The sequence below is a fragment of the Camelus dromedarius genome, chromosome 36, assembly GCF_036321535.1.
Source record: "Camelus dromedarius isolate mCamDro1 chromosome 36, mCamDro1.pat, whole genome shotgun sequence".
Classification (NCBI taxonomy): domain Eukaryota; kingdom Metazoa; phylum Chordata; class Mammalia; order Artiodactyla; family Camelidae; genus Camelus; species Camelus dromedarius.
In genome coordinates, this window is record NC_087471.1 from 7,980,151 (window position 1) to 8,006,381 (window position 26,231).

General features: G+C 38.4%; 1 protein-coding gene across 5 annotated transcripts in view; it reads left to right on the top strand.

The window, feature by feature from the left end:
• The window catches only part of PPP2R2A (protein phosphatase 2 regulatory subunit Balpha), a 75,821-nt gene that overhangs the window by 18,827 nt on the left and 30,763 nt on the right, over window positions 1-26,231 (top strand). For 2 of the 5 annotated variants that reach the window (XM_031442190.2, XM_064482483.1), the window contains exon 1: window positions 12,795-12,939. The exons of the other annotated variants lie outside the window; for them this stretch is intronic. In XM_031442190.2, the coding sequence (XP_031298050.1) occupies window positions 12,912-12,939 (28 nt within the window). In that variant the 5' untranslated portion in view covers window positions 12,795-12,911. Of the gene's footprint in view, window positions 1-12,794; window positions 12,940-26,231 lie in introns of those variants that run through there. 5 annotated transcript variants of the gene reach the window in all.

Here is a 26,231-nt window from a genome sequence, read left to right on the forward strand (position 1 = left end):
AGATACTTTCATTTTCAGACCTTAAGGAGTCAGCCAAAAGGAGTGAGTTTTAAAAATTTATTCTCATTTTTGAACTTTGAAATGTATTCTGATACATTCAGCTCTACAAGGACCAGGTCTTTATTTACTGCTATTACCTTCAACACCTGCAGCGGTGTCTGGCGTACACCGTATGTGCTCATGAAATATTTGTTGACTGGATGCATATGTGAAATTTGTTCACATTTAAAATGTCAGAGAAAGCCTTAGCTTTATTAGATATGAATGACTTTTAAGGTTTTTTTTTTTTCTGCTCCTGAAACCACTTCTAATTAATTGAAACATTTGTCCCAAAGTAAATAGAATAAGATTATAGTCAGTTTCTGATTGCAGGGCAGCTAAAATCATTATTTTCTTTTGGGAACATTATTTGTTCTTGTAACCAAGGTGTAGAATTAGAGAGAAATAGTTTTTCTCTATTTTTTATCAGGAGCACTTGTCCCCTGACATTAGTACTGTAACTTTGTACAGTTAATACCAGGCTGCCTCTGCCCACCTCTGAGATCTTTTCTGTCATCTCCCCCTTGCTCACTAGTAGCTGCAGCCACAGGAGCTTTCTTGGTGGTCCATGAGCATACACAGTCTTGTTCCTGCTGAAGGCTTTGAACCTTCCTTTTTCAGCCTGGAATGTACTTTGTCCACGTTTTGCATGTTCTTCCTTAATACCTGTGCAGATTAACTGATTCCCCTCTCAACCCCCCAGTGCACACAGTGTTACCTGTTTTTTGCCCTCTTTTCCATTTGTATTGGCATTTGAAATAATCTTGTGTGATTGCTTATTGCAGACTTCCTCTCAGATGTAAAGTTTTCACGCATGAGAGAATGAACTCTTTCTTTTGTTCTGCCACTGTATTCTTAGCATCTTGAATAGTCTCAGACACACAGCGATTGTCTGTTGACAACATAACATTTGAGTGGTTAGATATATTGTGCAGGGTGTTTTCAGAGATCATCCCATTTAAAAATACTTAAAACTTCAATTTTTTATTTTACTAAACGTATATACTTTTTTTTAACAAAATAAAATATAGTAAGCTAAAGAAGTTAGTAACATTCACGTCATTCTTCTCAGTTTTGTGTACTAGTAAAAAGAGGCCAGAGAACTAGTCACACAAGCTATTATAGACCAAACTGCTGTAAAAGACCCATATGCGCAGTGGTTCCCAAAACTGGAAGCTTATTTCTCTCACGTAACCCACCAGTGGTAGAGAGGAGTCGCAAGTGGATAAGCTGCTTCTGCCAGAGATGATCCAGCATCCCAGGTTTCTCCTGTCTTGTCTTTACCCTTCCAGGGTGTACTGCTCTTACTGCATGGCCAGATCTGGCTCACATCTGGCTCACATCTGTGTTCAGCCCTTGGGAGGGAGGTAAAAAGAGGAGGACAAGGAGCTTCTTTTTTAGGATGTGACATGAAAATTTTGCACTCATATCTCATTGTTCAGAACTTGGTCATGTGGCCTTAGGAGAGCCCAATAAATAAAACCTCTACTTTCCTGTTAAAACTCTGTGTGGTTAGCTGGGGGCAGGGGGTGGCAGGGTGGTGGGGAGTACCAGGGTGTCTAGAACTAAAGGGAAAAAGGGGGAAATGGCCGCTTACAGGGCCAGTGAGTCTCTGCTATAGCTAGTAGTTCTTACAACTTGTACTTACGCCTCTTTACTTCTTAGTTCAGTGCTCTTTCCTTCTTACTACTTCTGTACCTAACATTAGATATTTTCTTCAAGAAATTAAAAATGTTAAAAAATGTGACTGTAACTTTCATTGTCAGATAAAATGTTGGTCAATGCAGAATGGAATATTCTGGGGCAGTAACAGAATAGTAACAAAATTTTTAACCTTGATTGTGTCTTGATGAAAGGGGGATGGAATGTAGGCCTACATCTCCTTTTTAAGAGGCATGAGTCCCCTTCCCCCAGTCACGAGTGCCCTATATAGCCTGGTCAGAATAGGGGAGATTATCTGGCTTAGTGATGGTTTTGGAGGAACATGCCAGTTTAGATCTTGGTTTTCATACTGGCTATGTAGGAAAAGGCTGGTCTGGCATTTTTTCTTTATAGATGGCTTCATAGTTTTAGGCCTAACTAAATATGAAAGGAGGTCAGACAGAAAATATTAGATCTATACAATGAAATATGAAGAGAGATCTGCTGGGGGCAGGAACCAGAGGGTTGGTTCTGTGAAAGGCTTCACAGCCCCTTAAAAAGACACCCAAAGAAGAGAGCTGCTGGTTTGGGGCTTTTTTTTTCACTACAGTGTATGGGAGTGTACCTGGAGCTGCTGTATTCCCTCTCTCTACTCCCTTCCTTCTCCAACTTTTTATTTTGAAAATTTTTAAGCCTACAAAGAAGTTAAAAAATAAATACGAAGGTAACTATCTGTTATTTTCCTTATGTTCACCAGTTGTGAACATTTTGCCACATTTGCTTTATTTACACCTGCATTCCTGCCCCTAACTTTTTTGAAAGTACATTGGAAACAGTGTGATGCTTTACCCCTGAAAAACTCAGGATTTATCTCTTGAGAACAAGAATATTCTCTTACACAACCACAGTACCATTATGACGCCCAAGAAATTTAGCATTAATTCAGAAATGTTCTGTTACACAACCCATATTTAAGCTTCCCTGAGTGACTCAAAAACTGTCCTTAAATTTTTCTTTTTCAGTCCAAGATCTAGTCAAAGCATTCTGATAATTTTGAGGAGTCAAAGCTTGTTATGAAATACCTCACTTTCTAGATTTTACCAGTTGTTTGCTCATAATTAAATCCAGGTTAAACATTTTTGGTAAGACATATTGCATAAGTGTACATAAAGTGTACTTCCTAGCGCATCAAATCATGTAAATTTGTCCCATTATTGATGACTCTTAGTTTGATCACTTGGTCACGTAGTGTTTGCCAGATCTATCAAAAAAGAACCTTTAATCCCTGTGTAATTAATAAGCAATTCATTAATGGTCCTTGCCTGAGACAGTTATTAGATTGGTGGGTGCAGAGTGGTGATTTTCTAATTTCCTATCCTTTCTCCTTTTTTGGTTTCAGTGTGCACTTGTCCTTTTTTTATTATATGTATTAACAGTCTGTTAATGCTGCCCAGTGTGTTAATGCTGCCCAGTGTGTTAATGCCACTATTTCTTTTGATCCTCAAATTGTCCTAAATTTGGCCAGTGAGAGACCCATCAAGTATCTTTCCTTTTACATTCCCAGTCAGCCTTTGATAGTTCCTTTTTTTTTTTTTTTGACGCAAGATGTTTCCAGTTGTACTTTTTTTGTGTGTCCCCAAACTGGAATTATTTTTCTCAGGAGCTTTGTGTTCTTTTAGTAGGGAATGGTATTTAGAAACTATCATGTGTACTAAGTGTATTCTTTACCACTGGAATGTCTTTATTCCTAGGCCCTGTCATTTTTTCTAGACAGAGCTAGAGAATTAAAAGGATTTTGGGGTTTTGTTTTTAAATCACAAGTTCATATAGGATAAAGTATGTAGTACCTTGTTTTTTTCAAGAGATAATTTGCAAGTTTAAAAAAATAGAGAGGGAACCTATAGATTTAAAAAAACTTAAAGGATATATCAGTCAGTTGTAATTTGAAAATTATTGGATCATAATTTAAATAGGTAAACTATTTTTTTTGACCTAAGGCAATTGGAAATTTGAATGTGTGCTGGATATTTTATACTTGTCCTATTGATTTTTTCAGGTGTGGTAAAGTACTGTCGACTTTTTTCAGGCATGGTGTTTGGTTGTATTAAAAGTGGTGGTCTTAGCTTTTAGATAAAACTTCTGAAATATTTACGGGTAAAATAATTTGATATTCTGGGATGTGCATGAAATAATATGGGATGACTTTAGAGATGAAGCAAGACTGGCCCTGAGTTTGTAATCGCTGTAGCTGGTGCTGGGTGCTGGGGATTCGTTGTGCTGTGCTCTTCTACCTGCTTTCATATATGATTGAAATGCTCTGTAATAAAATTTTTAAAACACCAGTTTATTTAAACTGATCCTGCCAGTTTAAATTGACTACCACAGAACTCTTCCTTACCCCGCTATTCTATATTTATATCTTTTTCTCCCATGATAGGAACCCTGGATCCCAACCCCGTTACTCTCTTTTGACAGAGTGTAAAGAGGAAAAGAACCTGGACCTCCAATTAAATAAGCCAGTGGATTTACTAACACTGGTTTTAATTGCCCTACCTTAGGGCTTCTTGTGGCAGATAACAAGTAATTTTTTAATTCTGATAAAATATACGTAAAATGTACTATTTTAACCATTTTTGTGTGTACCGTTAAGTACATAACATATTATTGTGCAGCCTTCACCACCATCCATCTCCAGAACTTTTTTCATCTTCCCAAACTGAAACTCCATACCCATTAAACGGTAGCTCCCCAGTTGTCCACTTTCTTTTCCCCTGGCAGCTCCCATTCTACTTTCTGTCTCTATGTATCTGACTACTCTAGGTACCTAATAAAAGTAGAATTATATAGTATTTGTCCCTTTGTGACTAGCTTATTTCACTTAGTATGATATCCTTTGTATCAGTCTATTCAGGCTGCCGTAGCAAACCACTGCAGCCTGGATGGCTTAAGCAATAGTTTATTTCTCAGAGTTCTGGGAAGTCCAAGATGCAGGAACTGGTGGATTCTGTAAGGGCCTGCTTCTTGGTTCACAGACTGCTGTCTTCTCACTGTGTCCTCACATGGCAGAAGGGGTAAAAGAGCTCTTTGGGGCCTCTTTACAAGGACACGCTAATCCCATTCATGAAGGCTATGCCCTCATGACCTAATCACCTCTCAGAGGCCCCACTGAAGGTTAGGATTTCAACATATAAATTTGGGGGAAACACAAACAGTCAGTTCATAAAGTGCTCAAAACTCATCCATGTTGTATATAGCATGTGTCAGAATTTCCTTCCTTTTTGAAGGTTGAATAGTCCATTTATGTATATACCATTCTGTTTATCCATTCATCTATTGATGTACATTTGAGTTGCTTCTACCTTTTGGCTATTGTGAATAATGCTGCTCTGAACATTGATGTTCAAATATCTGATCAGGTCTCTGCTTTGAATTCACTTTGATGTATGTCCAGACATGCAGTTGCTGAATCCTAAGATAATTTTGTGTTTAAGTTTTGAGGAATTACCGTACTATTTTCCACAGTGGCTGCACCATCTTACATTCCCAACAGCAGCAATGTACAAGGGCTTCAGCTTCTCCATGTCCTCACCTACACTAGTTATTTTCTGTTTTTGTATTTGGTAATAGCCATTCTAATGGATGTCATGTGGTATCTCATTATGGTTTTGATTTACATTTCCCTGATGGTTAGTTGCACTGAGCATCTTTTCATGTGTTTTCTGGCCTTGTGTATCTTTATAGAAATGGCTTTTCAAGTCCTTTACCTATTTTAAAATGGGGAATTTTTGTTGTTGTTTGTATGAGTTCTTTATATATTCTGGATATTAATCCCTTATATGATTATGATTTGTACATATTTTCTCTGTTTTATGGGTTTTCTCATTCTGTTGTGTCCTTTGATGCACCAAAATTTTTACTTTTGATGTTCAATTTATGTATTGTTTTTGCCTGTTTTTCCACTGTCATAGTCAAGAAATCATTGCCAAATCCAGTGCCATGATGCTTTTCCCCTGAGTTTAAGAGTTACAGTTTTAGGTCTCATGTTTAGGGCTTGGGTCTGTTTTAAGTTAATTTTTGTAAATGGTGTAGTGTAAGAGTCCAACATCGTTCTTTCACATTTGGATGTCCAGTTTTTCCAGCACCGTGGGTTGGAAAGACCTTGTCAAGAAGCATTTGACCATATGTAGAAGGGTCAGATGTGACTCTATATGCTGTAGAATAGTGTCTATTTCTGGACTCTCTGTTCCGTTGGGCTATGTATCTGCCTGTATTCCAGTCTCACACTGCTTTCATTTCTTAGCTTCATAGTAAATTTTGAAATCAGGAAGTGTGTGAGATTTCCAACTTGGTTCTTTTTCAGGATTGTTTTAGCTGTTCAGGTCCCTTGAGATTCTATATGAATTTTAGGATGGATTTTTCTATTTCTACAAAAAACACCATCAGGTTATTGATAGGAATCACATTGAATCTGTAGACCACTTTGGGTAGTATTAAACAATAATATTAACAATATTAAATCTTTCAGTCAGTGAACACAGATGTCTTTCCATTTATGCTTTTATTTTGTTACAGTAGCGTTTTGTAGTTTTCATTGTATAAGTATTTCACCTCATTAAGTTTATTAAATATTTTATTCTTTTTGATACTATTGTAAGAATAATTGCTTAATAATTTCCTTTTCATATTGTTCGTTTCTAATGAACAGAAATACTACTGATTTTTGTGCTAATTTTGTACCCTACAACTTTGCTAAGATTACAGGTAACTTTATTCCTTAAGTGAAGTGCTAAAATGTTTGAAAATACTATTTCTTTGACTTAGAATATATCATCTAGAAATCTGATGAGATCAGACCCAGGGTTTAACCCTCAGGCACTGTGCCTTTTGTATCTGTACAAGGTGGCTGGTTGTGTAGGTTAGATCCCAGCAGCAGTATGTAGTGGCCTTGTGTCACTTGATGTTTTTGTGTTAAGTACTTTCTTAATTCTGTTTCCCACGTATTCATAAGGAGAAGACAAAGAACCTGAATTCTGATTATCCAGTACCAGAGTATCAGAAAATTTGTTGACACCTGATTGAGTTTTTGTTGATTCTCTTCCTCCCCTCTTTGTTCGTATTACGAAGAAATAAGGTGAATAAATTATCTTAAGAGGCATGAGGATGGAGTAGAGGAATAATATGGCATAGGAAAATATTTTTTATTGTTAAACCAAAAATGGATATTTTAGTTTGTGAGTTAAAATACTGTTGGTATTTTGACTTAAGATTTGTCTTTAAAGTGTTACGTCATCCCATAGTGCTAGGTGCCCCCTGCTGGACATAAAGTTGTAGGGGCTTCTTTACAAACCTCTCTGATGAGTTCATCCTGCTGAGCAGCTGTGTCTGATTCATTGTAAGATACTGTTAAAGTGTGTCTATGCTTACTGAGTTTTCTGATCATATCAGACTGAACTAAGTTTGATGACTCTGCAGTTTTTAGAAATCAGCAAAATGTAATTGCTTAAATAATGACCATGGTAGAGTATATCATGAGAATTGGTATAGATTGAAGTGTCTTTGTTTTATCCAACAGCAAGACTGATTTATGTATATATATATGAATAGGAAAACCAACAAGCATTTCCTGTCACACTTAGCAAAACAGTCCTTGAAAGAATGTGTAAAGTGCTTGAACAAATAACTGTGTTGACTTTCAGTGGCGGATGATGATCTAAGCCCTTGTGTTAAAGCAAACAGACGAACACATACTGAAAAGACCAACAGGCATAATGTGGAGAGTCCAGTCTCTTTAACCCTGGAAGAGTGCTGTAGCTAAAGTAAAAAGAATTTTGGCAGGAAACGGCAGAAATGAGAAACATAGCGAGGGAAGTCCTTCCTGGCTGACTTGGTTCATTTATGTAGTTGAGAATCCCCCCTGGGGTGTGAGTAAAGGAACCTACTTTGAGCAGGCAGAGCTAGAATTGAAGGGGGTCCACAGGCAGTTGGTTGGTGAGATATTTTGTACTTTAAAGCAGGGATTAAAAACTGAATGCCTCAGAGTGGTTCTTACCACAAGGATTATGACCAGTGGAGAGGGTCTGGCTACCCATCGTTGGCAGGAGAGAAGCCAGCCGTGAAGCACAGTGTTGAAACTCCCTGCTCTGAAGCTGCCTTCTTCAACTTGCAGCTCTGCTACCTGACCACCTACTGCTGAATGGATAAGCTGGCGAAGGATAAAGTGTGGCAGGCAGCCTCTGAGATGGCCCCCAGTGACCCCTGCCTCCTGGTACTCTGTCTTTTATGTTATTCCCTCCCTTTGAGTGTGGACCTGGTGACTTGCTTCTTCAAGTATGGCATGAGTGGTGGGATGTCACTTTCAAGGTTGGCTGCAGAAGGGCTTTGGCTTCCGTGTTGAGCTGCCCTCTCATTTGCTCTGAGGGAAACCAACTCTTTTGTGAGGTTCCCTGTGTAGCTCATGTGGACAAGGAGCTGGTGTTTCTGGCCAACAAGCCAGTGAAGACCTGACACCTGCCAGCAGCCATGTGGGTGGCATGGTTTGCAAGCAGATCCTCTTTCTCTCTGTCAAGTTTTGTAATGACAGAGGCCCTGGCTGACACACTGACTCCTGCCTTTTGAGTGATCCTGAGCGAGATGCGCCCAGCTAAGCCACATGCAGATTCCTGATCACAGAAACTATGAGGTGGTACTTGTTTGTTGTTTCAGTGGCTGAATTTGGGGTAATTTGTTAGGCAGCAGTTGAGAATGAATACAGGAAGTAACAACGTATACATCTCCCTGTCCGCAAAGAATTGATCTTAGTTCTAAATATTTTTTAGTTGAACCCAGCACAGTTCCCAATATTGCATAAACACAGACTTTTTGAAGTTGAATACACAAAAAGACAGACAGACTTAGTAGTCTGAAAGGTGAGAGACTTACTGCGAAAAGTAAGAGGAAAATGTTGAAATTTAAAGAACAACTAATTAGTATTCTCAAGGAGACTAATGAGCATTTCAAGAAAAAGTATCAGAAATAGGAGAAGGAGTCGTAAGTGAAATAATGTGATTCTTAACTGTTGGCTCTTTCGAGGCAGATAGCAGCAGGGCTCTAGAAATATTCCCACAGTTCAGAGGAAAAAAACAAGGTGACAATTACAGATAAAAATTTAAGAAACACAAATAATAGGTTCAGTGTAGAATACAAGTTCAGAATGAGAGAACAGACCAAAAGTGCCCAGGGAACATATCTGACATTTATTGAGCACTTACTGTGTGCCAAATGTTTGGCAAGTTGAAACCTATTTAAAGTTCTCTACAACTTCCTTGTGGTAGGGCTGGTTAATATTATTTTCTTATCAGGTAACTAAAGTGTCTGCCAAGCAAAATGGGGTCCACACCTAGAAATAGCCTAATGATTCCTTCCTTCCTTCCTTCCTTCCTTCCTTCCTTCCTTCCTTCCTTCCTTCCTTCCTTCCTTCCTTTCTTGTCTGTCTTCCTGTCTTCCTTCCTATCTATTTTTAAGTAGGAACCTAGTGAATTTTTAAATTCTAGGATGTAGAAATAAATAATACAAGTATTGAGACAAGAAACAGATTACCTGCAAAGGAAGATCTATCAGGCTGTCGTTGCATTTGTCCTCTGTGTGCTAGAACTGTGCTGTCCAGCTAGTGGTAGCCACATGCCATGTATAGCTATTAAATTTAATTGAAATAAATTCATTTTCTCAGTATCACTGCTCACAGTTCAAGTGCTCAATGAATAGCTACATGTGGCTAGTGGCTACCACGTTGAACAGTGCAGAATAGACCATTTCTGTGATCACAGAAAGTTTTGTTGGACCATGCTGTGCTAAAAGACAGCAGAGTGGCATATAGAAAACTCTGAAGAAAACCTAAGAATTTTAAATTGGTGAAACTGTCCTTCACATAGGGCAACAAAATAGCATTTTTCAAGCTTGAAGTGACTCAAAGTATATCACTCAAGTGCTTTTCTTGAAAAAAATACTACTCTCAGTGCACCCAGCCAGCTGAGAAGTCAGCAGCTCTGGAACATGATGAGTCAGCCCCAGAGTCCTGTCTGGTTAACTCTTTGTTTCCCAGAATAACCCAAGTCATATAAAAGTAAGGGGACATCTTCATCAGTGGCAGGCATAAAGAGGATGCCCTTCATGGGTCACATTTCAGACTGTTAAAGCAGTGATTTCAATCCTAGACAGCGTAGCGCCAGAGCTGTTTCTCCTTCTGGCAGCTGTAAAATAAAGCCACAGAAAACAAATTTTAAGGATGCTAACCCACTGAAACCACTTTTGTCAAAATCACTCAAAAATATCTGTATCAGCAAATCCAAGTTTAATTCTCAACCTTCTCTTGATCTCTGTGCACTTTTTGACACAGTTTATTACTGCCTCCTTTTAGAAAGACCAGCTTTGCCTGACTTCCAGATAAGTTCTTCCTACCTCCCCAGTAAGTAGTTCCTGTGCAGCCTCCCTTCCCGACTGGTTCCTCCTCTTTTGTCCTCCTTGTGAGAGAGCCTGAAGGCTCAGTCTCAGACCAGGCCTCTTGTTTTCTTATCTGTACTTGCTCACTAGGAAATCAGATTTAGTCTTTAAATGCCTCTGTTAGCTGATGATACCCTAATTGGTATCTCCTCTTCCCTAAACTGTCACATCTGTCTGGCTGCCTGGATGACATTTCTGCTTGCTTATCAGGTCTAAGTCAACGCCAAAGATGTGAAAATGGAATGTTTGGCTCCTTTCTTACCCCAAACCTGCTCTTCCCTGGTGTGTCTCTCCCTCATAAATAGCACTGACTTTCCTCCATTGGACTTGGTTCTGAAACTTTGGACTCATCATTTGACACCTCTGTCCATCAGCAAGTTCTGGCAAGGCTATCCTCAGAATGTATTATGAATTCATTCATTTCTCTATGGCTGCCACCGACTTCAGACCATCATTGTGCTTCGGCTAATGCAGTAATTTATGAACCATTCCTCTTCATTTTTTTTTTTTTTTACTGTATTAACACAATAGATAAGCACTTTGAAACATAAGTTAGAAACTTTCCAGGGACTTATGACTCTTACAACAAATTCACAGTCCTACCGTGGCTTACAAGGATGAATATGGTTTGGCCTGTTAAATGCTCTATCTCTTCTACCACCTTATTTTGCATTAGTCTTATCAATGAAATAAAATGAACCGACTCATTTCTACTTAGGCCCTCTACTTGGAATGCTTTCCTTTATAAGTTTGGATAACTAATTCCTTATTCATTTGGATTTCTGCCTAAGTCATCTCAGAGAGGCTTTCTCTGACTACCCTACTATATTTTTATAGTACTTAGCACTACTCATTGTGTTTTATACTTATCATTTACTTGCTTATAATATGCCCCCATCACTAGAATGTATGATACATGAGGGCAGGGATTTTTTTTTAATCTGTCTTATGAAGTCCTATATCCCTGGCACCTAGAAATGCTGGCACGGCCTGGAGTGTCTAATGTGTGTTAGATACTCAGAAAAATATTTGTCAAAGGAATGACTCTTCAGAATTTGTTGAAAGAATGAGTAAAACAAAAATATACATGATTTATGAAAAATAAGATCAGTTATCAGAATTAGAGGAATAAACCTTTAGTTCAAATAAAAGGACTTTCAGTTCTCTTTCAGTGAGATTCATGAAAGAAACGGCATCTTTGAAATAGAATCATGTGAAAATAATTTCAAATTACTTGAAAAACATGACTACAATTGTTTAAAAAGTTTAGCAGAGACAATGAATTGCATTGTAAATTCAATTGAAAACAAGGTCCGGAAATTACCACCTTGAGCCAAACTAACCTACCAGAACCAAGAAGGAAAGAATAAAAAAGGGGAAGATGAGCAAAAAATTTTCAGAACTAAATTTCCTGTTTTTGTAATAATATGTGTTCCTTTTGGTGAAGAGTTTTGGTGAAATTATTCTTGACATAATCTTAATTTTTCCAATGGAGCCTAACTTTTTTCTTTAACCTGAAGTTAGACCTGCCATTTAGATACTGTTAAATAATATTTAGTGTGAGGTAACTATCTGTCTACTGATGGTGATAGTTAGCCAGCATGAGAACCTGGACATAAATTATCAGTTGTCAGGCCTTGCTTTATTTACTTTATAAATGAATTTTAAAGTCTATACACTTTTGTCCCCTCTTTTGCCTCTATGCTTTAGTTTCTTCGTCTGTTAAATGGGTGTATTAAGACAACCAGCTTCACAGGTTTGTTGTGAAGGTTAAATACCTAACGTACTGTAAGTGAATTTTAAATGTTGGGTAGACACAACATTATAAAATGACTATAACTCAAAAAATGTTTAAAAAATAATAAATGTTGGGTACTTATAATACTATTATTACTGTAATAATGCTGATTCACTCAGATCACTGTCATTGCTTGCCAGGATTTCTGGAGTAACTAGATTGGTTTCCTCTACTTACCCTTCTCCCAGTTCCCAGTCCACTACAGCCTAAGTAGTCTAAGGTGCACAGCTAGTTGGATTACTTGTGTTTAAAACTCCCCAAGGGGCTCCCTTTTGCCATTGGAATAAAGTCTATAGCACTTTTTTGTATCATATATTAAGGTTCTCTAACCTTTTTCTCTAAATATTCTGCCCCATTTTACTCGGTTTGTAGGTGAGCTGGAGGAATTCTACCAGAAAAATTTGCGTTGGATGTGAGTCTACTAAGACGTGCTCAACAAAGTGCTTTCTGATTTTTACAGCATGACCATCATAATCCTAGTTTGTAAAGATTTTAGGCAGGTATTAATAACTAGTTACCCGTTCTGGTTATAAAAATAGTAAGGCATGCAGAGATGCAGGAGCTTTGTGCAGTCCTGCTTGTGTGTATAATCTCCACAAGAAACTCTTTGCATTGCATTTTGATAAGGCAACTTCATAAGGTGAGTTGCTTTGTGGACTTAATTATGAGTCAGTTAAAAGTTTGTGAACATCTATGAAGATGGCAGCTAGGTTTAGAATGGTCAATTTATAGCTCTTTCTAACAGTATATATAACATTAATATACCAAGGCTGGTTTGTTAAGATCACACCTGTAGACTAAATGGATTAGCAACCGTTTATCTTTTTGTTCTTTATTGCAGGAGGGTATGGTTCCATTACATTTTATCCAAACATGATATCAGATTATCCAGGAACAAGTTAAAAAGAAGGGAGACTGGTTCCAGAACACATCTCTGGAAATTACCCTCTGGACCCTCATGGCAACTCTCATGGCAACATTGCAATGTAGGTTCTGTATGAGCATCAGCAGCCAGTGGTCTTTGTTGAGCTTATCTCATAACGTGATCCTGCTCACTGAGTCAGAGGTTGAGAAAGGTTATTATAAAGGCCGTAAGCAACTTAATTTCTTCTTGGGAGTCATGGTGTAAACAAGGTGATGTTTTGACCAGGACACAAGAGCACAGGATCCTCTCCTCAACCAGTTGTGCTTCCGCCTGAGGCCTCTTGAGCGCATCTGCCGGGCAGCAGCTCGCGGGGCAGCCGTGACACTTGGTGCCTAGTTTGGGCTTTCGCCTCGGGCTCCTAGGAGCTAAACCTGACCAGTTGGAGAACTTTTTTCCCTACGCTAGATTGACTGACCTGAATGGTCTAGAAGTAGATGAGGGTAAATGCTTGTTTCTGCTTCATGCAACAAAGCCCAGACCTCAGCCCACACCTTGTTTACCAGTGTGCCTGCTGTGGGCCTCATTCAAGGCTCATTTCTCTGCATTTATTATTTATTTAGCCCTGAAAGCAGCTCTGACATAGGTATTTAAAGATGAGGAAACTGAGTTTTTAAGGGGCCGAATTACTTCCTTGGGTCATACAGACAGAAGTGGTGATTTGACAGTGGGGAAATGACCAGGCTGACTTCCGGTCGTTTCCTACACAAGCTCCCTGCAGATGTGGCCCCAAGACTGTGGTACAGGTGTGCTGAGGTAATGATCCCCAGTCCTCGGTGGTGGGTGCCTGAGAGGGGCTCAGCTGACTGGCGTTCCTGCGCAGACATGAGCGGCCTCCCCTCCCCTTGTTACTAATGTGTGCACAAGTGAGGTCTTCCCTCCCGGGAAGGAGGTGGAGATGCACTGGCCTGCTCCGCTGATGTAATGCATCGGCAGGAGCGCTCACAGCCGCCCTCCCTGCAGCCTTACAGCCCACAGTAGTTTGCCCTAGTCAGTGCCAAGTAGGAGAGGAGGAGTCCAGAAGGGAGAGAGGAAAGGTCGGGGCCTCCTCACCCTAGGAGCAGGTGAGCAGGTCAAGTATTACTCAGTTCTTGGGGGCAGGAAGTTCCTAAGGGATGACACACACTTGACTTGCTCTTCAGGGTGCCGGAATGAAATGTTTTTAAGTTTTGAACACACCAAATTTGTGGGAGGAGTGTCCTGACCTTTGGGAAAAAGTAACAAGAACTTTGAGCTCCCTCTAGAGGTCAGCAGTGATAAAGGAGCATCAATAGTGGCCTGTAAGGAAACAGTGATAAAGCGTACCTATCCTTTATCAGGAAACTCGCATTTCATAGCTGCATTGCCCAGTAAAGTACTGGGGAGTAAGTACTTACCTTTGAGGAGAAATTTGGGTGAATCATATTCTGATAAGTATTGGGGTCAATCCTGAAGTCCAGTGTTTGCTACATAGGCATATTAAATGAATAGAGGAGGGAGGTTCGTGCAAATGGGTCGTGTGTCCAAACAAAATAACATGCTGCTAAATGAGAGCTCTTAGTGTTGAAACAGGCCAGATCAAAATGAGAATTAATTTCTGTGCTGTTACGCACCAGACTATTTTGACAGAGTGTTTTGACTGTAACAGAGTAGTTTGCCTGCTCACCCCTGCCTGCCCGGCATTTGAAAAAAGAAGAGCAGTGAGTACTGGAAGATTAGTATTAGGAAATCCAAGTTGTAGACATGTGCTGAAACTTCTAAGCAGGATGACACATACAGCTTCCTAACTTTTAGAACCTCGGCCGACCAAATGAGAGTCTGTTCCGGGATAGAAATCTTAGTCGTGGTCAGATGTGCCAAGGATGAGAGCCAGTTATGTTGCTGAGCTTTGCTCTAGTCACTCCTCTTGTTCTCAGATATTCACACTTCTCTTTAGAACTTACTGAGAGTTCAGTTCTTAAAACCTAGCATGTAACTGTGTTACTATAGAATGAAAGAGAAGTCATCTATAATTTGTGGTAATGTTAAGAATATATGAAAATTACACATTTTAAGAAAAATTCCAGAAATTCTCAGAAAAACAGAAGGATGGGAGTATGTCAGAGGGATTCAGGAGCCAGCTTGAAAGAGTTCTCAGTGGCCAAATCTGGAGCAGTTGAGCAACACAGTAAATTACATAGTATTAGATTATAACCCAAAATACGAAATTAGTATCTGTGAATTCCTACTGATAAATGATTGATTGGATAAATAAGTGAAGGATGAGACAAATTTCCCATTTGGAAGAGTTCCAAGTAATTTACATAGATAGTCTTCTTCAAAGGTGTGGTGCTTAACACACACACACACACACACACACACAGACACACACACACACACACAGACACACACACACAGACACACACACACACACACACACACACACACACGTTTTTCCTTACCGAGTACCTTGTTGGGGACTGAGTGACTGTGGTGGAGAAACCTGGCAAACGTGGCCAAGTATTCTCAGTTATCATCAATAAGTCATAGTGGTAGGATGACCCCTTGATGTGATGTGGTAAGAATGACACTTCATCTTTATGACCTTCTTGCCAGTCACTCATAATTGCAGTCCGGCCGGAGGAAAGCGCATTACTATCCCAGATTGAGGGGCATGCTGCAGAGTACCTGATCAGTACTCCTCAAAACTGTTAAGGTCATCAAAACCACGAGAAAGTCTGAGAAACTGTCACAGACCAGAGGAAGCTAAAGAGAAATGATGGCTAAATGTAGTGTGGTATCCTGGCCATGAAAAAGAAGGCTAGGGAAAAACTGGTGAAATCTGAACAAGTGTGGAGTTCAGTTAATACTGTTGTTCGAGTGTTAATTCATTGGTTGTGACTAACGTACCATAGTAATGTTAGGTGTAAACACTAGGAGAAACTAGGTGAGAGTGGATTGGAACTCTGTACAGCTCTTCTGTAAATATAAAATTAGGCTAAAATAAACGTATAGAAGACAAAAGGATCCAGCTCAGTTAACTCTTCTGCCATGTAGCTTTTGTTCTGTGATATTTGAAAAATGGGGAACTTTTCTGTTACGTGTTTGTGTATTATCACTTGCAGTTAAGTAGTTTCAGACTTGATGTATGAAGGTGAGGACAAGCCCACCTCATGAAGGTGTGAGAGTCAGGACGGTGACCCGGGAGTCTCCGGGCTGTGCCCTCCTGCTGCAGCAGGGGTCCGAATTGAGCAGAGCAGAAAGCATCCTGCTTCATGATCATGGTTCCATTCCGACTTCACCGCTGAGGAACTTGTAACTAACTGGAAGTAACATTCATTAAATCACTACTGTTGATAAATTCCACGTTCAAAAGGAAAGAAATCTGGGATCCGTTTTTGTCAGAGTGAGATCTCTAGCAGGTCCGTGGTCAGTGGATAGAGTTATGCAGCTTTTGCAGATGTGTTTTCCTTTTAGGTCTTTAATTTCCACGTTAGAAGTTTCCTTTTTTCTCCAGCCATTATTCCTTTTTTTTTCCTTAGATGTGTCTGAGTGTATGTTGTATATATGCTCTGTGAAAGGTAAATCCTCTGAGGAGATCATCCATGTTTCTTTGCAGATGAGAAACTTGAAGTTCATAAAGTTTAACTGACTTATTCATGGTAAAATTATTACTTACCAGCAGAGCTGAGACTTTTCCCAGGCATCTTGTTAGTCTTGCTTAATGGTTAAGGGAGAGCCAGGACTTGCAGGGAAAGGTGGAAAATGGAGGAAGGTTTAAGGAAAAATTAAAGGAAAATGTGGGAGGTTATTGGCAGAATAAGAACATTTGATGTTTCTCTTATATTCACTAACACTTTAATTTGAAGACAATAGTGAGTATCTTTATACATTAAAAACTTTTTTTGGATTATTTCTGTAGGATGACTTCTGGAACTGACTGCTCTAAGGGAATGAATGCTTTGCGGCTTCTGAGATAAATTATGAAATAGTTTTCCACAGTAATAATATATACTTTATCTACAATGTAGGCAAATACCAGCCTTTTGAACAATTTGTATTTTCTCTCTAGGAGATGGAAAATGGTGTCTTACTGAAAATTTTATTTAATTTGATTTGACTGGATATTTCTTTATGTTTTTACTAGTGAATTGTTTTCCGATATTGTATGAATTATTTTTAGAAATAAAGTATTTTTCCTAGTCCACTTCTATTTAGTTATTGTGTAAAAAAAAGTATCGTTTCTTTGATTACATCTGTAGGCGTTTTCTGTTGTATTTCTACCTCTCTGGAGATCTCATATGAATTAATTTTTTTCTTTTTTCTGCCAGTGGGGCACATACAGAAGGGCTCAAGGAATGGGGAGAGGAAAGAAAGTGCTTCAGGCAAGGTAGACAGTATACCTAAGCTAAAGCAGTAGTGAGCGTGGGCATGAGTATGTATGTGGGAGGTGTGAAACCATCAGCTTCACTAGAGAATTCGGTGACTGCTCTGGTACTAGAAGGTAGGATGGTGCACTTAAGGGAAGTGCTCATATTATGGAGGAGACTGAATGCCAGGCAGTACTTCAAAAGATCTTGTGGTAATCCTTAGAGGACTCTGAAGGTTTTAGAGCAGGAAAGCATTTTGTAACCAATAAGTAAAACGTAAGAGACAGATTTTGGAGTGTCTGGGATGAGATTCTGGTATCTGGATTTTGTTCTTGTTTTCTTGTTGTATGTATAGTTTACATATAGTGAAATTTATCCTTTTTATGTGTAGTTCTTCAAGCTTTGATTTAAAAAGAAAAAATACAGTCACTACCATAGTCAAGATAAAAAGCAGCCCCATTACTCCAAGAAGTTCCATGTCCCCTTGTAGTGAACTCTGCCACACCCCCATCCCCTAGCAACCACTGATCTCATCTCTGTCCCTCCAGTAGTGCCCTTTCCAGAACGTCAGATAAGTGGGATCATATAACATGTTTTGAATCTGGCTTCTTTCGCTTAGCATAATGCATTTTGAATTTTATCCATGTTACCACTTGTATCAGTTTGTTCCTCTTTATTGCTGAGTGGTAGTTCATTGTGTGGATATTTTGTTTATTCATTCACCAGTCGGATCATTTGGGTTGTGTCCAGTTTTTAGTGATTACAAGTAAAACTATGAACATTTGCATTCAGATTTTTGTGTGAACATGTTTTCATTTGGTTTGGATAAACCTAGTAATGCGATTGTTGGATTACATGGTGTTTGCTTTTAGCTTTATGAGAAACTGCCAAACATTTTCCCCCCAAGTGGGTGTGCCATTCCCCCAAATTGGGTTACATTATTCCTACTAGTTAAATGTGAGAATTACAGTTGTTCAATACCAGCATCAGCCGTCATCGATTTTTAAATAAAAGTTTAGTCATTTGAATGGTGGATAGTGCTATCACATTACTTTTGTTGTGTTTTAACCTTGTAGAGTTTCATCTGTTGTCAGTTTCTATCTTACTTTTATGCTAATTCTGTCATGTATCTGTTACCTGGTCTCCCTGTCTAAATAAGCTCTGGTCACCAATTCCATAATACTGTTTTATTTATGTTACACAAGTAGAATCAACCATGATTTGTAGCTTTTTTTTTTAAAACTCAGTAGTATAATGTTGATAACATTCTTTCTCAATATAAGTAGTTGTTTTTTTTTCTTGTACTGAGCTTATGAAGTACATACGGACAGCCTTTGGAAGCATGTACTATATTAAAATTCTCTCAGAAGTGGGGGTTAAGAGTGATGATTATCTTCTTTTACAAAGTAGTTATATTTGTGTGATTAGAAAAAGAGTAAAGTTAATTTTAATTATAATTCCATTACTGAAACTGGTCTTACAGAAATCATAGTATATACAAATATGTCTGATACCTATTTTGCAATTTGCATGAATTTGCTAGAAGATTGTTATTATCCATGGTTATGTCTTGTGGAATTTCAAGTTTTTTATTCTTTCAGTTTTTGTAAGTTGGTTAGTTTTATAGCGATCATTGTAATTTTTTTAAGCAAAATATTTATATACTTAGTTTCCTGAAAGTCTTTTAAAATATCTTCATTGCACTACTGATTTTTATCTTTGCCCTTAGGATTTTAAGGTTACCAAGTGGTTGATAGAACCAGTGGTTATTAATCTTTCCCTGATTTTATTGTGGTTAGAGAATGTGGCCTTTAAAATTAGAAAACTTTAAGGAACTCCCTGTGGCTAAGTGTGAGGTGGTTGGGTTTTTTTAATTGTATAGCTTTTGGGATGAAATATGTATTTTTATATTGGTATAAAGCTCTCTGTGTATCAATTACGTTTTCAAGTGTCTAGCCCTTCTTCCTTCCTTGTCCCCCCTCTTTTTTTAGTCTGTCATGCATGGAAAGGGATATGTCTGGCTTCTGTTACTATTGTCAACTCTTCTGTTCCTAATAACCCTGAAATATATAAAGTGTAAAAGTAAAAATCTTTGGCCGTAAAGATTGATGACCATTACATCTTCATATCTTTTATCAAATGTGTGCATATCATAAACTCTTGTCCTATTGAATTCTTTTTTTTTTTTACCTAATTTTACCAATGATAGGAGGCATTATGGGCATTTACTATGCACCGGCCAAGTGTGGTAGCTATTTGGCAGTTTGCAAGACAATCTTGAACGAGAAAAAGTTGTTCCGTGCTCTACATGATTTAGAATATTCTGCCAAGTGTTCTGGTGTTGGAAAAAACTTTATTTTCAAACCCTAAAACCCAACTCTCTTTTATTAAGTGTTTTTTCCATGTGTTTAATGGGCATACTAAAGTTTACTTAGTAAATCAGGGAAAGATTATGCTTTGAAAAGTTGGAATTTTGCAAAGAATTCTTCATGATTTTGCAATCACATCACTAATGCAAGACTATTGATCGCTATTGAGTTGCCACTACTATGTACTTTAATAAATTTGTGTTTATAACTGATCCCTTGGTTTGACTGTAAAATAATCAGTGTCATCATGCTTGAGCATTTACATACTGGTCATTTTGTCACATATTCCCCACCTGATTTTCCTGGACTGCAGTGATGATTTGTTAGGACACTTGATACTATTCTACAAGTCAAGTCTTTATTCTTTTTTCCCCCCTCTTTGCTTCATTTTGTTTTGATTCTATTAATAGGCCTTCAGTTTTTTTTATCTTTTCTACTGTGGCATCCAACCTGTTGATCCCATCCAGTATGTCTTTCATTTCAGACAGTATACGTTTCATCTTCAGATGTTCCTTCTTTGTCTTTTGCCTTTCGTTTCTCACAATGTTTATTCTATTATTCTTTGTTCTTGAGCATATGGGGCATATTTACAACAGCTATTTAAGGTCCTTATTTTAAGGTCCTTGTCTGCTGGAACCTTAATTGCTTCTTTCTTGTCACTTCCGGTTCTGTTTCCATTGGTTTGTTTTTCTTTTGGTTATGGGTCATATTTCCCAGCTGCTTTACATTCCTGGTGGTTTTACGTGCTAGACATTGAATTTACATTGTTGAATGCTGGATTTTGTTCTAGCATATAATTAAGTTACTTGAGATCAATTTTTGAACATTTGCTAGTAGGCATCGTCAGGACAGATTCAGTCTGGTGCTGAGTTAGTCTCATCCCTCAGGTGATACTCTTCTGAAGACTCTGATGCCTTATTAATTAGGTTGCTCTGCTCTGGCTGAGTGGGAGCCCTATTTATTCTGAGCTCTTGTAAGCTTTCTGGTGGTTCTCTCCTAGGCCTTGTGGAGTGTCACACCACACATCCTCAGATCAGTATTAAACCAAAGATTCCAAGTGATCTCTCTGTAAATCCCTTGTGCTTTCTCTGTGTTCTGCTCACAAAGTCTAGCTGCTTCAGCTTTCCCTAACCCCCAGTTACTGACTCCACAGTCCAGTGAGTTTGCTGGTGTGTGTTTGGATTCCTCCTGACTCACCACGCTGTCCAGGCAGTAAGCTGGGGCAAATACAGGGCTTGCAGTTCTAAATTCCATGCTGTCTGTAGTCTGAAAACAATTGTTTCATGTATTTTGTTCCATTTTCTAGTCGTTCACAGCTAGAGGATGAAGCCAGATTGTCTTATTCCGCCATGGCCAGAAGCAGAAGACCAGTTAGATTTTTTAATTTTGACTTTGTCTTTCACTTCAGTCATTTAAAAAAGGAAGTACTAAAAAGAAAAGGAGGCTGATTACCTGGTAGAGTTTTGCGGGAAATTAAATATTACTTGTAAAATGTACAATTCAGTATAGCCAACTTGCTAATAAGTTCATAGTCTTCTGGGCATGAAAGTTTCATTTCACATCTAGTATACCACGCTGGCAGCTGCTCTTGGAACAAGTCTTTGCAGACACTTGCTTTTTCCCCCCCAGGGCAATCTCTTTTGAGATAATATTCACAATGCAGAATTTTAAGGGACAATCGTTATTCATAGGATTTTTGTGAACCTCATGATTTTTTGTGTGAACTTTTGTGAACCTCTTGCCTTGAGATTTATGCTGTCTTGTGTTGCATAAGGCAGATATGCTTGAGTTTTTAGAGTTGTTTTTTTGTTGCAGCAATGTTTATAGTATTTTATGAATTTCAACCTTTTAAATTTTCTTCTTTGTTATTTAGCTTTAAAGCCTGATCATATTGAGAAAAATAATAGGATCGGTTTTGTCAGCATTCAGTAGATGCTGTGTTAATTGTTTCAAGTGAAACTTTTGGGAATCTGTAATCTAGATGGTTAAAAATACGTAAGCACTTCCTTTCGGTTGATCCTTCCCCCTTTATTTTTAAAAGGAAGGGAACATCTTTATATATTTATTCAGTCTTTATGTCTTGGAATTCATTTTATAATAGTTTATTTTGCCTTATGATATTCCTTCTTTGGTTCTCTTAAACATTTACTAAATCTTTTCTTGGTTAACTGTTTATCTGTTGTGATTACATTCTGTTTATAAGCCTCTTTGGAGGGTAGAATTTACATTGTGGGTAACCTAGAATAGCAAGTGCTGAAAAAAATACTTAGTTTTATTGTAGGGACAGACAAGTAATTATAATGTGGTTATTAGTAAATAATATAAAGTCAGTGTAATTTGACTTTAAATGTTTTTTTGAACACAGTCATTTTGGCAATGAAAAAGAAGCAGTAAACTGAACACTTACACATACTCCTTTATTCATCACGCAGTGATTTGTAGGATTCTGTGCTGCCACCGTGTCCATATGGTTGTTCACACCTGCTGAATTTGATTCCTGGCTCTGACACTTGACAGAGGTGTGATAGACAAGTTACTTAATCTCTCAGTGCTTCTCTACACTCTCCTATTAATTGTAAATGATACCTAATATTATTGTGGTAGTATAAAGATTAAATGAGAAAAAATATATGTAAATGCTCAGTACAGTGCTTGGCACATTTTAGTTGCACGTATCCGTGTACAGTGTGTGCTTTGACATTACTTTGTTATGTCTTTGTATCCACATAAATCATATTTGTTCTTTTAATGTCAAGCATTTATGTCAAGCAGGGGGTGACAAGCATTTCCTGTAAAGGGCCAGATAGTAAATGTTTTCAGTCTGTCCCAGCTATTCAACCCTGCTGTTGTCAAGTAATAGCAGCCAGAGACATATAAACAAATGGCACGACTGGGTTCCAATAAAACATTATTTACAAAAACAACTGTGTGCCAGAGATTACTTTATATTTTCTCATTATTGAATGTTTGCAATACATTTAGCTTATTTCATTACAGGCACATCTCAGATGCTGAGGGTTTGGCCCTAGATGACTGCAGTAAAAAGAAGTGCATGAATTTTTTGGTTTCCCAGCTCATATAAAAGTTGTTTACAGTATGCTATAGTTAAGTGTGCAATAGCATCATGTCTACAAAAAGTACGTATTTTAATTGAAAATATATTTTATTGCTAAAAAAAAATACTGACCACCACCTGAGTCTTCAGCAAATGGTAATATAAAAGATGACCAACCACAGATCACCATGAAAAATAGAGTAATAATGATGGTGTAAAAGTTTGATATATCAAGAGAATTACCAAAATGTGACAGAGACACGAAGTGAGCAAATGCTCTTGGAAAAACAGTGCTGATAGAGTTGGTCACACAGGTCTGTCACAGACCTCCAATTTGTAAAAAATTCAGTATCTGCAAATCACAGTAAAGGGAAGTGCAGTAAAATGAGGTCTGCCTGTACATAGATAATTCACCTATAACCACGTTGGTACTAACTTTAATTGGTTTCTCCCAATTTGTTTATTTGAACCATAGTCCTCAAATGGAATTATAAAATCAGTGATTAACCCCGTAAAGCATCTTACAGTGCGAGAGTTGATTTAGAGGATGTCAGAGCTAGTAATAATTTGGTCACTTAATACATAGTAATTACTGTTAACTGCTACCATTTATATATACTATTAATTTTCCCTCAGCTGATTTTTATGCTGAGTGTGTTACATTTTTGAACCTTTGGCTGTCTGATTGTGTCCTGTTCTGCTTATTATAGGGCATGTGAAATAGAGACAGTAGGTAACAAGGGACCGGTGTAGCGTGCCTGACGAAGTGAAATCAGACCAGTACAGTAATACTGCTGTTGTCATTCCCACTGCCGCTACCGAGTACCACTCCACCCTCAAAAGAAAGCAATGATTTCACCTTCTTAGGATGAAACCTGGGTGCTGATGGTTTAGAAAGAAGAGGTTGTAAGAAATTATAGAGTTCCATAATATCATAAATCCCTTGGTTTTTATTAATAGTATATATAATTTCATAACAAAGTTCAAAAATAGTGTTAAATTTTTTCATCAAAAATTTTCACCTTTTAAATCTTGCCTTTATGTTGCACAATTTGAAAGTCAGTGTGTGCCTAAAATGACTGTTAACTTTAGTGCACGGTAGGGCAGTTGACTGGTGTTCTGAAAGGGAGTCCTTCCTTATTAAACTATATTAAAATGTTCTTTTATATGATTGACAAACGCATTGTTTTCATTGTGAAATAACATTTTTATTGGTCATAGGAAAGATTCTTCTTTTTCTCTTTAGAAGAGAAAGTTTTTCCTTCTTTGATTTTTGTAGTTGGTTTATGGGAACAGACCTAGTTGATGTGTTACACTGGACCACGCCTTGAGTTCAGCAATATGGCGCGAACAGTGAGGTTAATATTGTTGCCTTTTTAAAAGCACGTGATGGTTACTTTAATCTCAAGAATGAAGTGTTCTCAAGTTTTTGAAGCTTTATTCGTTAATAGCATCCAGGAATCTAAATTTTCATGAAACACATTTATATCTTCAGCCTCCTCTTCTGTGGGTCAGCTGTGTGAGAGAAAGTGTAAGGTAGCCACTAGCCACATATGGCTTAAGTTGAAAATTGAGGAGCCACATGTGGCTAGTGGTTACTGTACTTGGGCAGTGCAGATATAGGACACTTCCACTGTAACAGAGTTCTGTTGAACAGTGCTGTTGTAGACTTTCTGCAGTCATCTTCTCTGTAATTTTTTAAATGTTTCAGAAGTCTGAACATTAGAAGAATATTTCCTAGGAATAGAGTTGTTATTTTTCAAAAACATAGATGGCATTATTTGACCAACCTCTTGGGTACAGCGTGACATGGGAGACTGTTTTTAGATTCATACTTCCTCGCCTTTTGCGCAGGATGACACACTTGAAAACAGTGATGTTTTGCATGGCACACTGAGTTAAAGAGCGTGCTCACAACTGGAGGTTACAGATTTGGGTACTTGCAGTATCCGGGCAAACCCATATCTGCTTCTTGGCACACCAGTATGCAGAGGCACGTACAGCTCAAAGCTCAGTTTCATAGCATACTCTCTAATGGATTCCTGGATGTTTTTCTTGAGCTATAAGCAGAATTTTGTTTTATTCTCCCTTTTATTCATCCTTTTTATAGGTCATATTCCCAGTGAGACCTTGTGAAATCTAGGCATTTTACAACTCAGGATCTAACTTTAAAAGCATCATTCATACACGTGGAGATTTAATAGGTGCTTATATATATGGTGGCTCTCACACACGGACAGATGGCCATGCATCAAGAAACTGCGGTGTTTCTTTTCTCCCCGTTTTTGGGAGAGGAGGGGAAGGAACATCATGGCAGGTGCCTATTTAATTTTATCATACAAACTAGGAAAATAATTTACCTATCTGAATATGGCTATATTAAATATATACAGTACAAAATCACAGCAGGAGGCCACGAGTCTGTCTACCCACTACTCCCCCAAATGAAATTCATCTATACTATTTAAATGAACAGCAGTGGCTTGGTTAACTATTCCTAAAATTATCTGTTTGTTGGCTTTTGTCAAGATAAATAGTCACAAACACTAGGGTCTTAAGACTATCTATAAAATGAGGACATTGTATGCCTTTTACTCAGTATTTCTCTCTCTCAAGGATTTAAAGTCAGTTGTCTCTTATGGTGTAAATCTTTGGTTCTTGTTGTTTCCTGACGTTCAGCCCCTCTCTTGGTAGGTCAGTTGTTTCTAGAGTTCCTCAGCCCATCTCAGATGTACCTCTTAAAGTTTTGTGCCTTTGCTGCAAAGCTACAGAGCTGGTTCGATGCTAAGCCCATATCACATCCCTTTACTGTGGAATTCAGTTGTCGTAAAATAACCATTCCTGGCTTAGGAAGTGTCATATTGTAAGAGCAGATGTCTTATTATTCCTGTTGTATTTTGTAATACATTGTTGGTCTTTTTCTCTTCTCTGATCTCCCCCTCCCATGCATGTGCACTCACACACAGAATTTCACCTTTCTTCCCCTCCCCACCACGTGTTCAGTGACCTCTCTGTAACTGGCTCTGTGAGTCAGTAATATCTTCGGCACTTTGGGGTATTGTGCCTGCTGCTTTAATACTTGATTCTTGTTCTGTCTTCTGAGAATAATATAGATGTGGGATCCCACCCGCCACCAGCCCCATTCCAGATCTCCGCAGTCCTCTTATAATGCTCTCCTTTCTGACTTAGTTACTTCTAGATCTTCCCCTGTCCAATTCACCTAAGGGAGATGGAGGTTTCTCGCCTGTTGGAAATGGGGCTCACCCTGCAGCACAGCTCTCCTCCCTGCCTTTCACTGCTGCTCAGCAGAGAGGCCTCCCAGGCTCCTCATACTGTGATCACTGACATGTCCCCTGGCAAATGTTAGCTGACAGCCCATCTACCTGATAAGGGGTTGTAATTTCTTTAATTTAGGTGAATGCAACAATTTGGACCTGGGGAAAGATGAAATCATTTAAATACTGAGCCAGCTTTTCCTGCTATTCCATTGAGTGAACAGGAGAATGAATCTGGAGTTGGTGTCAGGTGTGAGCATTTCCCCAAGCCAAGAGCATATTCTGGAGCTCAGAGGTTAGGTATTTCTGGTACAGCATGACTTTATATT